The sequence below is a fragment of the Acipenser ruthenus genome, chromosome 8 (genome assembly GCF_902713425.1).
Source record: "Acipenser ruthenus chromosome 8, fAciRut3.2 maternal haplotype, whole genome shotgun sequence".
Classification (NCBI taxonomy): Eukaryota; Metazoa; Chordata; class Actinopteri; order Acipenseriformes; family Acipenseridae; genus Acipenser; species Acipenser ruthenus.
The window spans coordinates 1,096,261-1,111,075 of NC_081196.1; the positions used below are offsets into that span (position 1 = coordinate 1,096,261).

At 41.2% G+C, this 14,815-nt stretch overlaps 1 protein-coding gene across 1 annotated transcript; it reads left to right on the forward strand.

The window, feature by feature from the left end:
• The first annotated feature begins 380 nt into the window (after positions 1-380).
• On the forward strand, positions 381-9,390 carry LOC117407013 (kelch-like protein 35). Its single transcript, XM_059027957.1, has 7 exons — positions 381-696; positions 1,878-2,891; positions 3,352-3,536; positions 3,623-3,741; positions 5,462-5,650; positions 6,124-6,312; positions 6,468-9,390. Exons 2-7 carry the CDS (start codon positions 2,041-2,043, stop codon positions 6,654-6,656), a joined length of 1,722 nt encoding a protein of 573 aa, XP_058883940.1. The 5' UTR covers positions 381-696; positions 1,878-2,040; the 3' UTR covers positions 6,657-9,390.
• The last annotated feature ends 5,425 nt before the right edge of the window (positions 9,391-14,815 follow it).

Sequence of the window (14,815 nt, forward strand, 5' to 3'; positions counted from 1 at the left end):
GCGTGCGTGCTTGTGTGTGTGTGTGCGTGCGTGCACAACATGCTAGATGGATAAAAAGTCTGTTACTTTTTTCAGCCAACACATTTAAATGACCCTTGTTTGTTACATTTTAAAATATTGTTTTAAACGTTACAGTGTAAATGTTGACTCAGTAGCTGCCATTAAATGTTATAAATGATTTTCTTTGATGCGCTATTCATTTTAGGCAGCTTACAATAGAAACTTTTTTTTTTTTAATAAAATGGCACTTCCGTGAATGTATTTTTTTTTTTTTTTTTTGTCATTCGTGAATTTCTTGAAAAAGTACCGTGAATTTTCCGTGGCCCTACTCATATTCACATGGGGTAATAATAATAACTGACGTCACATGGGGTAATAATAACACAGCACGGAGTGACACCATTCATCGCTCTGCTCAGGGCTGATTTAGGAACAGCAATACAAACGCTTGATATTGGCTACATTAGTAATAGGGCAGATATTGGCAGTGGAAATCAGACAAACCGGTTTCCTGTTATTATTTACACAAAACCATGTCGCCCGAGATCATTTGGAAGTGTTTTCAGTTTGAGTCTGACCGCAAACGCTATTAAACCGGATTTGCTTTGTTCGTTTGACAGTCCTGCAGCACCACTTCATAAGACAGGACCGCACGCCGGACTGCCCGCAGCACCTCGCATGACTGAACGGCTAGAGGTAAGCTAACGTCGCCGCTTCTTCAGTGTTTACTATCTATCATGTACTGTGTGTATAGGACTCTGTGGCAATATTTAGTTTGATATTAATAGTTTATTAATGTGTTTATTCGTTTAGCAAAGTGTGTGTGTTTCTTTCAGGATACACGTTCTGCACCGACAAATTCGTGTTTATATAGAGGGGTCGTGTTTTTCATTGTAGCTGATAATATAATATTGCTTAACATCATTTTGTGACTGAAACAATACATATTATGAATTATTTGTTTTAACTTGCTTGTTTTGTAAAATTATTAATAATGTTAGTCGGGGTTGCCTATTACCAATTATTATTACCAGTAATAATAATAATAATAATAATAATAATAATAATAATAATAATAATAATAACATGTATTTGTTATGTTCACATCACAAATAATACAATTAGGAAAGTCTGCGCCCCTGCAGAAATACTGGGTGCTATAAGAACAATAGAGAGGAGATTCACAAAATGTGCTTCGTTTCCCTTGCAAATGTGTCACATTATCAGGCGAGCCCGGCTGAGCTCATGCAATTCATCTATAATTCACGGACTGCAAGCCATGTGTTCTCAGATTGGGTCGTATTTATTGGCTGCACACAGTGCAGTCTGTTCCGTGATTTGTCTCTGAATAAACGTGTGCGCATTTGACATATTTTGTAAATAAATAAAATCATAAATACAAAGAAAAAGGTCATTTATTCTGTTCCCTGTAGTTCATTGTGGGGATTCGTATTTCCGCTAAGAAGGCAAATACATGAGGAATACGGTAAACGAACTTTCCCAGCTAGTTCAGCTGCTACCTGTACGGAGCAGTCCAGTACTCTGAGCCCAAAACACAACCCAAACAAACAGGAAACCACATCAAATAAAGAGCGCTTCCTAATATCAAGCGAGGCTGGTAAATACCGTGGCTACACAAGAAAATGTCTGCTCTTGTTTCTTGAAAAGTAGATGTGCATCTATGTATTTGTTTTTTTCTGGTAAAATATTGTAGTGAGAAAAAAAAATGTAATTCATCAAACTCAACTTAAGTTAAAAAAACACCCCAGTCTTTAAATAGCTTTGTAAATAGAGTCTGGTATTAGAGTGGAAAATAACAATGCTGTAGCGATTTGTTGATATCACAGTAATTCCATTTCTTGTTAATCTCCCGTTAGGAGATTAATAAGGACCTCTACAGAGAAACCCATCATTCCTTTACAAGTTAATAAGAACCTCTACAGAGAAACCCATCATTCCTTTCAAGTTAATAAAAACCTCTACAGAGAAACCCACCATTCCTTTCAAGTTAATAAAAATCTCTACAGAGAAACCCTAAGAATGGGGTTTGGAAACTCGGGGGAGCCCCAGGTGGAGCAGAGTAAGCACGTGGAGTTCTGCTCTGGACCGTGCCACGCTGAACTGATCCTCCAGACCCTGAACACCTACCGGCAAAGTGGACTCTTCACTGACGTGGTCCTCCTGGCCGGCATGGAGGAGTTCCCCTGCCACCGGGCCACTCTGTCAGCCAACAGTGCTTACTTCCGAGCCATGTTCCACGGCAGCTTGAAGGAGAGCAGGCAGGACTCGGTGAAGATCCCGGGAATCTCTCCCTGCACCATGGAGACCCTGCTGAACTTCATGTATGAGGGCAAAGCGGACATCCAGGAGGAGAGCGTGGAGAAGCTTTTCCAGGCGTCTGATCTGCTTCAGGTCACCGTGCTCCGCGATGCCTGCGTGGAGTTTCTGGAGAAGCGCGTTGATCATTCCAACTGCCTGGGCATCCTGGGCTTCGCCAGGTCTTTCTTCATCCAGTCCCTGAGCGAGCAGTGCCAGGCCCTCGTCTTCAGGGACTTTGCCGAGGTGAGCCAGCACGAAGAGTTCCTGCTGCTGTCCCAGGAGGAGCTGGCTGCCTTCCTGTCCAGCGAGCAGCTGGCGGTCGAGCGGGAGGAGATCGTCCTGGAGGCCGTGCTGAAGTGGGTGCACCACGACGCCCCCTGCAGGCAGGGAGCTCTGAAGGAGCTGCTCGGGCTGGTCAGGCTCCCGCTGCTGGACCCTGTCTATTTCTTTAATAAGGTGGAAACAGACGACGTCATCCAGGACTCCCGAGACTGTCGGCCGTTGCTTCTGGAAGCCAGGAAGTATCATGTGTTAGGGAACGAAGTGAGGTCTCCAAGAACACACCCAAGAAGGTATGATGACTCTACCACTGACACTATTGTTAAGTGTAGTGTATTACAATGCACCTTTACCTACGAGAAGAGCCATGTCCTTGCAGGCTTCCTTCTCGTAACTGTTTATTAAAAATGCAGTGTGAGCTTGGTTCTCAAAGCTATTTACTCCAAAATGTTGTTAGAATGATTTTTCAGACAGTAAACATGCACCCAGTAAAACTCCAATCAGAATTAAACAATGCAGATCTTTAATTTAGGGTCTGATTTTGTTTCTTATGTCATGCAGCTATCAATCTGGAGTAAGCAGTTTTCAGAATCTAGCATTCTGTAAAGAGAAATGCATTGATTGGTGCTAAAGATGACAAGTGAAAATACAGCATGGTACACTCCCCTGTGTTTTGCGAGAGACCTGGAATGATTACGGTATAGTTTGTTTTCCGTGGCTGCAGTACACTAATGTTTGCCTGTGTGTCTCCAGTTTTACAGGGCTGTCTGAGATTATTGCAGTGATTGGAGGTTGTGATAAAAAGGGCTTCACACAGCTCTCATTTACTGAGAAGTACAACCCTGAAACTACAGAGTGGGTCTCCGCTGCCAGCATCCCCGGCTACTCCAAGTCAGAGTTTGCTGCTTGCACTCTTCAGAATGACATTTACATCTCAGGTGAGCGTCGTGTTATACTGTACTATTGCACTCTTTAGAATGACATTTACAAAGGGTTGTGTTTAATTGTCCTTCCCTCTTTGAAGGTGGCCACTACAACAGCAGTGACGTGTGGAGGTACATCTCTCAGCTGGACGCCTGGGTTAGAGTTGCCTCCCTAATTAAAGGCAGATGGAGGCACAAGATGGCTACACTCCAGGGCAGGGTAATGTTCACACCATGTGTTATACAGTGTATTTGCTTTCTAGAGTCAAAAAACTCAACAAAGCGAAAACTCAGGGAGCAAAGTGGGGTTTACAGATACTGTTTCCAGGAACGATGCACCATCTGACCAGGAGCTGGAGCAGTTTGAGGTTAGTCTTGTGTGGTCACGGGATGTGTGTTTTCAGGAGCTGGAGCAGTTTGAGGTTAGTCTTGTGTGATCACGGGATGTGTGTTTTCAGGAGCTGGAGCAGTTTGAGGTTAGTCTTGTGTGATCACGGGATGTGTGTTTTCAGGAGCTGGAGCAGTTTGAGGTTAGTCTTGTGTGATCACGGGATGTGTGTTTTCAGGAGCTGGAGCAGTTTGAGGTTAGTCTTGTGTGAGGTTAGTCTTGTATGATCACGGGATGTGTGTTTTCATCACTCCTGTGTTGCAAATTTGTTGCCGTTATTTAAAACTATAAGACGTTGATTTGCCAACCGAAGGCAAGTGAAGGCAAGCAAAGGGATGATTAAAAGATGGCTTTTTCCGTGTGTTCTTTAACTAGCGGTGTGTTTGTTTTTGTTTAGCCATCTTATAATAAGCAAGTGACAGCTGGCTAGCTGGTGGACAATCAAACTAAGTGGGCTGGAGAGGCTGATGTTTCATGTTGCAAAACCGTCAAAAAAATAAATCCCTGCTGTTTTCCTAGCGTGCATGTTGTGGTTGTTGCTGAAGCCGTGATTCCTCTACAGAGCTGCTGGCTCGCTCCCTACGGTTTGAGAGCGGAAATGGTGGAAAAGTTTGTGTTTCCGTGGTCAGACTTTTTAATTTCAGTCAGGCTTTTTTTTTTGTTTCGTTAACTTTCTCAACAGAACATCTTCTGAAGCTGGTTCAGGTGTTCTATATACATGTTTATAGTGCGGCTGGCGAAAGCTCCTCTACACTTTTCTCTCTTCTGTCTTACGAAGCTTGCTCGAGTGCTCTGTCAGAAACAAGGGGGGGATGTTGAACAATAAAGAAAAACACAATAAAAAGGAGACCCTCCACAGCAGTAATGATCCTCCTTGTCTTTCTCTGTGCAGCTGTAAGCTGTCGGTGGGTTTGCACAGCAGTAATGATCCTCCTTGTCTTTCTCTGTGCAGCTGTATGCTATCGGTTGGTTTGCACAGCAGTAATGATCCTCCTTGTCTTTCTCTGTGCAGCTGTATGCTGTCGGTGGGTTTGCACAGCAGTAATGATCCTCCTTGTCTTTCTCTGTGCAGCTGTATGCTGTCGGTGGGTTTGCACAGCAGTAATGATCCTCCTTGTCTTTCTCTGTGCAGCTGTATGCTGTCGGTGGGTTTGCACAGCAGTAATGATCCTCCTTGTCTTTCTCTGTGCAGCTGTATGCTGTCGGTGGGTTTGCACAGCAGTAATGATCCTCCTTGTCTTTCTCTGTGCAGCTGTAAGCTGTCGGTGGGTTTGCACAGCAGTAATGATCCTCCTTGTCTTTCTCTGTGCAGCTGTATGCTATCGGTTGGTTTGCACAGCAGTAATGATCCTCCTTGTCTTTCTCTGTGCAGCTGTATGCTGTCGGTGGGTTTGCACAGCAGTAATGATCCTCCTTGTCTTTCTCTGTGCAGCTGTATGCTGTCGGTGGGTTTGCACAGCAGTAATGATCCTCCTTGTCTTTCTCTGTGCAGCTGTATGCTGTCGGTGGGTTTGCACAGCAGTAATGATCCTCCTTGTCTTTCTCTGTGCAGCTGTATGCTGTCGGTGGGTTTGACGGCCTGGACCGAATGGGCAGTGTTGAGCGCTACAGCTCCTTCTCCAATGAGTGGCTGCCCGTCGCACCTCTTTTGGAGGCGGTGAGCTCAGCTGCGCTTGTGTCCTGTGGAGAGATGCTGTACCTGATCGGAGGAGCAGTGAATGACTTCTCCAACACCAACAAGGTAACTGAGACCACTAGCACAGCAGCTATATAGCGATCCTTTATACTTCAGTACAGGCTCAGACAATAGGACTGGCAAAGAACCCAGTATTAATATATAAGGAGTCTGATTAAAGAAACTATGCATCGCAATTCAAAATTTTAAACAATGAATGCATTAAAATACATTATATTATCATTTTGTAAAAAGTTGTTGGGAACTTGATGTGGGGACTTTAAGCGTACCATTCTAATGGTAGCCCATTCCATTGTATCTGTCCACGTGCTGCCATTACCCGAAAGTACAGAACCAATGCATTTCCTGTAGAAGATCATTTTGTAAGCTCCAACTTTTGGGGGACTGTTTGGAAACAGTAAGTGAAGGACAATGCTTCCCTGAGATGGATTTTAGGAGTGCTACTGTGTTGGGGTGTCATTGTCCACTTCATCCATAACATCCATGGTTTTATTAATTTCAATGTAATCTCACGACAGGTGCAGTGCTATGATCCCGTGGAAAACCAATGGGCTTATGTGAGCCCTGCTCCTTTTACTCTACGCTGCATAAATGCGGTTTCCTTTAATGGCACCATATACGTGATGGGTGGACTCGTGGATAAGATCTACAGTTACAGCCCGAAGATGGACGTATGGAGTGAAGTTGCAACGTTGCCTGGATCGGTGGTAAGCAGGAATAGTTTTCTATTTTGTTACCGAATAGGGCTGACCCATAGCGCCATTACTGTGGGGTGACACTCATGTAGAAAGAAAAATAACGTAACGTCAAAATACAAAATGAAAGCTGATCCCCGATCACTGCCCTTGCCTTCCCCACACAGGAGAGCTGTGGTGTGACGGTGTGCAATGCCAGGATTTACATCCTTGGAGGGAGAGACAAAAGCGGCATTGGCATCGACCGGGTCCACAGCCTTGACCCTTCCACGGGAGAGCTCACCGAAGAGCCACCGATGTCACGCTGTGTGAGTTACCACGGCTGTGTCACCATCACCCAGCACGTCAAGAGGTGAACTCCTCCTTACTACAGAGACACTTACATATGCACCCGCCCCATCTGTGAACGCTACACTTACATATACACCCGTCCCATCTGTGAACGCTACACTTACATGGAAATGGTATTTGTGTTTTTTTTGTTGTGTTTGCTGCTCTAGTTCTCAAGACAGTTAACCCTGCTGTATTACAGACTTCCCTCTGTGAAGGGGATATAGTGCAGGCACACTTCACACATTTTTTCCATATACCTGGTGAAGCCCTTTTCCAATTGTCACGCACTTAGTAGTAACATTTTTATCAGATTTTGTGTCTGTTTGTATATCAATGTATCTGTATATCACACTTCCGGTTTTGCATGCATCTGTAGAACCGGTTATCCAGTTGTCATGAAACTTGGTATGAACATTATTTTGTTTCAGTTATTGAGAATATCTGATTCTGGAGCTATAGAGGGGTGTCCATCTGTACGTCTCCCATTTATTTCTTGGCACATGTTCATAAGGATGTTTTGATAATGGAAGTAAAGTGGTTTTAAATCACTTGGCAAAGATTACAATTACTGTGTCATTTTCTATAGAGTCAGAACCTGAAACTACCTTAAAAATAGTGTGTTCTGCTGCATTCCCAGAACACAGAGATTATAGGAAGGGCTTCTGTTTTTCGGGTTTTATTAATTGTATTTTCCAGTGCTTATTGTTAGCTATTTTCGAGTTATATGTAAATCGTTTTTTTTCGGGGCTTTCGTTTTTGATATACTGTGAAATGAAATTAGTGTTTTCGGTTACTTTCCAAAATATGTATAATAACTCGACAGTACTTGCACACTTAAGTTGTACCTTCTTTCCTTTGCTGTCTTCCACAGTGAAATCCCTATGGTCACAGGCACATTCTTCCAGGGTTTTTGTGTGTAGGCATTTTTGTACATTTCACCACAATTCTGTTTTAAATCCTCCGTATTTTAACTGTAATGCAGCTTTAAATCCCGCTAACAAGCCTAAATCCTGATTTGTAACTTCGTTTTAAATCTTGCAAGCAGAGTCTCCAATAGAAATGTAGGAATGTGCTGTCACTCAGTAGTTGGGGTGGGCTTAAAGTATTCAGAACAAATCAATGATAGATACAAGTCAGGAAGGCAGGACATTGTCCAGCAGCACTGGGAAATGTATTTATTATTATTTTTGTAGCAGGTTTTATTTTTTAATGGGAAAAGGGTAAAGTCAATGTGAATAGATGAACCATTTCCACAGTTTTTCCAGTGTTTTCCGATGTTTATTGGCTATCCACTGATTTAATATTTTTTTGTACCGGGGGGGGGTTTTATCAGTTAAAACCGAAAATCAGAAGCCCTAATTATAGTTAACGTATTTGCATTTATTTTATTCCTGCCTTAAAGTGCCACAGGTTGTACTGTATGCTTGTGAATGTTATGATAGCTTAGTTAGTCCTTCAGGACTTCTTTCTTGGGGTTGACTGCTGACATTGAAACGCTTGTCATTGATTTTATTCAGTTCCCTTTCGTATTTTGAAAGGTTGATTGCTCATGCACTGTTGTAGGACTGTGGAAACACGCTGTATAGAAGTGGTCTGTCCGTGTACATACCAGTATCAATACAGGTGTTTATTTCAGCAGCTCTCAAGACTGTGTGGGAGTTGACAGATTGTTTAGTGAGCCACACTTTCTGGAATTCATTTTTCCATGTATTCTTTGCGGTCTATTCTGTGAAACTCGTTTAATTGTTTCTGGAGACAAGGAAGCAGCCAGCATGCATCAGGAAGCATTGTTTCTGAAACATGTTTGCGTGTATGCTGGGTTTAAATACTTCTGCAATGTGTTTCAAGGGTTTATTGTTTCCGTGCTTTGTCTCATATTATATAGGAATGTTATTGCGTGTATTTGTTTTAATTGTGTGTCTTTGTTCCATTTTATACTAATTCTCACTTGTATTTAAGGATTGCATACATTTACTGTGAATTCCGTGGGATTTGAATTATTGTTTAGCCGTTAGACGTGTTAAATGGAATTCCTGCTAATGAGATTTCACATACCGTACCTCAGAGCAGTGCAGCTGAAGTGGGCAAGGAGCCGTACCTGAAGAAACTGGAAATCCTGGCAATGTGAAAACAAAACAGCCTGTAATGTGAAAAACGAAACAGTTTGAGAGAAACTTTTCAACGTGAAGCAGCATTACACTCTCTCTTTCTATGCTTCATGCGCACTTTGCTTTTAATTGTACAAATGCTTACACTTCAGGAATTCCGTTATGATTTTGTTTCGTGGAATAGGACTGCTAATAAAAGTCCCTTTTCAGCGGATTGAACTTCTTGGTTGTATCAAGTTAAACCAAGCTCAAAGCGCTTGTTTTTCCTTGAGGTAAAACTATAAATGATAGAAATGCAAAATGATATAACACTGATGCAGGCATGCCCTGTGATTTCTTGAAAGGTGAAAAAAGCATTGTCTCTTATTTTTTTTTCTTTTAAAGGGACAGAACAATATGTTATGTATGTACGCCGTAGTAGAAAGCGTAGCATACGTTATTGCCAGCCTTGTCTCAAGGGTGATTAAAACATACTGGGGTTTGCTGCTGGGTTTTAAGGGCAATTCAGTTATTTCCTTTAGATTACATTATGTTGTTATTTAACATGTTAATCATACCCTGTCTTAAATAAATTTAGCAACTGTGGGGTAATAAAATGTTAATATAATGTACTCCTAAGTACCAATAAAAACGATTTTCTAAAACAAAATGATTCTATTCGATTCTATTCTTTTAATTATTCAAAATGCATTAATTCAATTACAATGGTTGCATTTATATCTAAAGGCTAGGTTTCTGTTATTCTCACAAATTGCTTTAATGTGGGTTCCTAAAGGTCTGCAGAGCAGCTGGATGGATCTAAATAGAAATGAATATAGATCTCAATATAACTGTAATACTAACCAGGTATAAAGCATCAGAGTTCTATATAAAGACAGCTCAGTGAACTACACTGACAGTTCTGCAGAAGCAAAGCACAGGTCAGTGAACAGGGTGTCTACAAGAAATTATTTTTAATCTTGGCATTGAATAAATAAATTCAGGCAGTACATTTTTAAGCTGAAGGTGGAATAATAAGAAGGATAAACGAATTGCCTATTGTTCAGACTAGGAAAGGCTCTCTATAGGACGCCCCTGTGTTGAGCTGTCGTTGTGTTTACTGAAACCCAATGTTCCCTGTTTTCTTTTCATAGCTTTATTGTTTATTTTTCAACCCCCCCCCCCCCACTGCAGGTAAGCAGAGTTCTGTGGAAGTCATGTGATCTGCATTTTCCTGAGAATAGCCTTCTCTGAAACAGAATGCAGCAGAACCACATTATTGTAGCCTTAAGAGGGGGCTGGCCTTAATGTTGAATACATATTGTATTTCTTCCAGGAAATGAAAACCACAGGATTATTATCATACGATAACACTTTATTGAACATTCTATATGCTTATTATTGTTCAATCTCTATTATTATTATTATTATTATTATTATTATTATTATTATTATTATTATTATTATTATTATTATTATTATTATTATTATTATAAGCAGACTGTTCTAATTCTTCTATTCATATTATTTAATATTTCTATTTATACTTCATGATGCAGAGAGATATTAAAGAGTTTGGTTTTGATGTTTCGCTCTGTATTGTGAAAACCCTGTTCTCTGTTCCTGTGTGGAAGTGAGTTGGGGAAGCATATTAGGGTTGCACAATACTCCTCCTATGGTGTTCAATGCACAGCACAACGCTACCGAGGAGTCTTCTCCGAAGATTGTTTCGCTGGTACAGTTAGTAAACATGGCAAATAATGATCAGCAGAAACAACAGAGAATCACAGAGCGCACACATGAGCGTATACTAATCACATTTAATATTAATATTAGGAGAATGTACAGTAGATGGATAGAAGATCCTTTTAAAATGGGTACAATAAACGAACACCAGAGTTAAAACCCCCTTCTCGGATGAGGGTGTACCTCAGTGACTGATTCTATGCCTGCAGTAGCTGCCTTCTCTCAGTATGACAATGAAAACGAGGACAATGGGCTGATGCAGCTACCCCCCAGATAGCAGTCCCTGTGCACCGCCATGCAGCTCATTTGAAATGTATCTCATACTGGTCTGGAGCTGCTGAGCTCCATTAAACTCTGAATGATCAAGCGCTCCGTGCAGCTGGGGCTGTCTGGATCATGGTCTCTGGAGAAATCGTTTTAATTACTGATGAGGGTTTGCCTTTTGAGTCAGTGCTAGTCCACTGCTCTGCCCAGGACTGCTACATGCTTAACAAACCAAGATTCTAACTGTGCATGATTCAGGTAGAATCAAACCATGCAACCACGGTGCAGGATTCAGGTAGGATCAAACAGTGCAACCACGGTGCAGGATTCAGGTAGGATCAAACAGTGCAACCACGGAGCAGGATTCAGGTAGTGAAAATATGGTATAAAGGGTTATAAATGTACTAAAGGTTGGTTGCTGGGAGAGTATTTTTAAAAGTTTGTAACGTCCCACCCCCGGCACTTTTGTATATTAAAACAAAAGAAAGTCTGTTTGGCCTTGCATTCACTTCTCAAATAGGTACACCAACCTTAATTTGTAGATTGAAGTCCCAGAGACCAATTGGTCGCACACTCAAAAATAGGACAGGATTTTAAAAAATATTTTCTTAATTTTATTAGTTAAAACATGTTTATACTAAAACAAGCAAACAAACAAAAGAATAGTAGGACTACGCGTTTCAACACAACAGGTCTTCGTCTGTTGTGTTGAAATGCGTAGTTTCCTTGACAAGAAAAAGCTTGAACTTGACCTCCCTCCCTCCCTCCCTCTGCAGGTCTCCAGTGAAATTCAGTATGATAAACACTACAGGTAAACAGATGTGTCATGTGATCTGCATCATCTTGAGAACAGCCAGTGGAATCGTATCCTTCATGGAAACACAATCGCTTAATACTGAAAATGCCTTGAATTTCTTCTAAGAAATATAAACCACAGGATTATTATTTAAACAGTTCCTAGTTTAACCGATTTTATTTAAATGATTAACACTTTCTTGAGCGGTGTAACTGACTGATGTTGTATTTATTTTTTAATAAATGCTCAAGAAGTCTAGAGAAAAACTAAACAGGTGTTCCCTTGTACAAGAACAATGTGAACTCCCAGCAGTACAGTAAAGAGTACAACGGGGAGAGTCCATTTTGGTCTTCACTAATAGCCTGCAGTAATAGCTATAAAAAAAAAATACTATTAAAAAAGTCTAGTGTCCATCTGCCACATGATTTCCTGAACTTGATCTACTAGCTCTGTTCACTTCATGGAAATCCTTAAAATGATCTTCATCCCAAATTAACCCAAATTACCTTAATACATTGTCAATTAGTAGTGTTTACAATCATAGACTGTTCTGGGTTTTTCAGTTCCTAAACTTACCTACATAACCTGGAAAAAAAGGCATCTGTTTTCTAGCTCTGTGGTCTTGGAATAACCCAGGAAGAACTGAAACTTACTGTTTTGATACCTTTAGGAGTTTAAATACAATCTGTGTAGCCGAGCCATGCTTTTGCTTTGGCCGGCGCTCCTGAATTGTTTCTTGTAATTTGATGAACTTGTTTGCTTTGGTTGTGCTCATTCAATGTGTGAGTTGTTTTGTATGTTTTATTATATAAGCCATCTTCTTGACCAGGTCTCCCTCAAAAAAGAGATTTTAATCTTAAGGGGACTTTCCTGGTTAAATTAAAATAAATGAATAAATAAATAAATAAAGCTTAAATGAAATTATTATTATTATTATTATTATTTATTTCTTAGCAGACGCCCTTATCCAGGGCGACTTACAATTGTTACAAGATATCACATTATTTCACATTATACAGATATCACATTATTTTTACATACAATTACCCATTTATACAGTTGGGTTTTTACTGGAGCAATCTAGGTAAAGTACCTTGCTCACGGGTACAACAGCAGTGTCCCCCACTGGGGATTGAACCCACAACCCTCCGGTCAAGAGTCCAGAGCCCTAACCACTACTCCACACTGCTGCTGGAAATGATTGAAAAACAGAGAGACTAAAAGGTTTCAGATTTGTTCACGCTGATGTGACGTGGCCACTCAGTTCCTGGTACAGAGGGTCTGCTATTAAAAACATTTTTGTTTTGTTTTGTCATTATGGTGTGTTTGAAATTTCTCCACGATTATTATTGTTGTATGTCTCACCATTTTCAAAACAAGAAAAAATAAACTGGAAAAGCGCTGTTACAGTGGCAAGCAACATAAAGGCTTGAAGACTGCCCCTAATTATGCCAATCGCTACGGCCATACATTTACACCTGTTTAAACAAATACAAATTTCACGTTTCCTGTTTTTTCTGTAATAAAGACACGTGGGTTGTGTTAATTAAGCAACCCTGTTTATATTGCCTTGTTTTCTTTGTCCTTTGAAAGCTGTTACATTGCAGGGATCCCTCTACTGAAATCCCCAGGGAGCTCAATACAGCACATGCTAAAGACCCAGGCTGCTGTTACCAGACAAAGAGCTGGGTAAGGACCGCGAGCTCCGGCTGAGAGTATTCATTAAACTAGAGGAGAGGGGGAGGGGGAGAAGGGGGGGTGCTCCATCTGTGTATTCAATCACATGCCCATTGCATACCCGCAGCAACTACACCTGCAATACATAATATATTTGATTAGTAAACACAATATCTGATTCTGCAAGCCCTACTGGCTCAGGCTGGTGAAAATTATGTCTCAGTGGTAATCACTGACGGATTATCACATAGACCTTCACAACATTCTAAATATTTTGTCCATTGCTTGTATATCTGAACACGAGATTATAAATGCTAGCAGCGACCTTTCCTTTAGAGCTGCTTCTCAAAGCAGGTAATAGCCATGCCGTTCCCAGGTGAGTTTGCACCGCTCCATCCACAGCTTTCCTGTGGCGGAGACTGGAGTAATTGGGGGCTTGAACGCCCGTCACATATCAGCCCTGACAGTTTACCCGCCCTGGCCAGACGTATCAGCAACCAAGTATGTGTACAGCGCGAATACACATGGCTACTGGAAAGTGAAACATTACAGGATGCTTGGAAGAAACTGAAACTGGGGTCTGATGAAACAGCCAACGATTCTGTACCAAATGTACCAGAACCTAGATCTGCTGAAACTGCGTTCGAGATTGAGGGACGAAATTCAACAGCGGGTGAGGTGCGACGAAGCAGATCCTGCCTAGCATCTTTTAGATGATGAAGAGATTGTTGATGAGCTAAATGGAAATAACAGTGTCAAACAAGAAAGTGAGGACGAAGACAATGAAAGCAAACCAGCCGTTTCCCAGAGTGAAGCAATGGAGTGCTGTCAGAAAGGATTGGACTGGCTGGAGCAGCAACCTGAAACCGAGGCTCCTCGGCTTCAGCTCGTCCAGTCTGTTTTTGTGGGTTTGTTTTGTAAACCCACAATGCACTTGCAAATCACCCGACAATAATGCAAATCTATACTGTACTGCACTAATACTGAGTATCTTACCAAACAAGGGGGTTATCCTTAATACTAGTTAAATTCCAAAACATTGTATTTATGTTGTAGTGCTTACATGTGTGTATAATGGTATTTTAAACACGATTCAATGATCCGCCTTTTAGTATATCCGCCCTTACTCTGGTCGCACGGCAGGCAGATATGCGACAGACCACTATTTGTTTACATGGCTTTCAGCACACAACAGCCAACAATTACCTCTGCTGCTGGAACCAGAAACGTAATTACTGCAAAATAAACTCAGTGGAACCAGGCTTGCTACAGAACATAAGTTTTTAGAGAACATTCAGGTACCAAGGGCCACTACACAATGTAACTGCCCATAGACCAGGATACCAACTCTTTATAACATGGTCCTCATTCTTTAACTGTAAATGATTAGCCCCCCTCCCCCTCCTTCTTACAGCAAAAATGGGATTTGAAACGGAGCACAATTTAATGAATATATGGGAATAAGAAATTCCTATTTGTACTGCTATCTGTTAAATCCAAAGTGATATTATACACTACAAATACTTGAATACACTTATACTGTACACAAGATATGGCCATTGGTATCACAGGGAAGCAAGCGTCCCAAGGGCCCTGCGAGAGGGTTTATTAG

What these genes read in the sequence shown, in the direction of transcription:
- LOC117407013 (XM_059027957.1), top strand. Translation starts at nt 2,041, where the DNA reads ATGGGGTTTGGAAACTCGGGGGAGCCCCAGGTGGAGCAGAGTAAGCAC. An exon ending in TGGCTACACTCCAGGGCAGG is followed by an intron (nt 3,742 to 5,461) that starts GTAATGTTCACA and finishes TTCTCTGTGCAG; the next exon opens with CTGTATGCTGTCGGTGGGTT. An exon ending in ACTTCTCCAACACCAACAAG is followed by an intron (nt 5,651 to 6,123) that starts GTAACTGAGACC and finishes ATCTCACGACAG; the next exon opens with GTGCAGTGCTATGATCCCGT.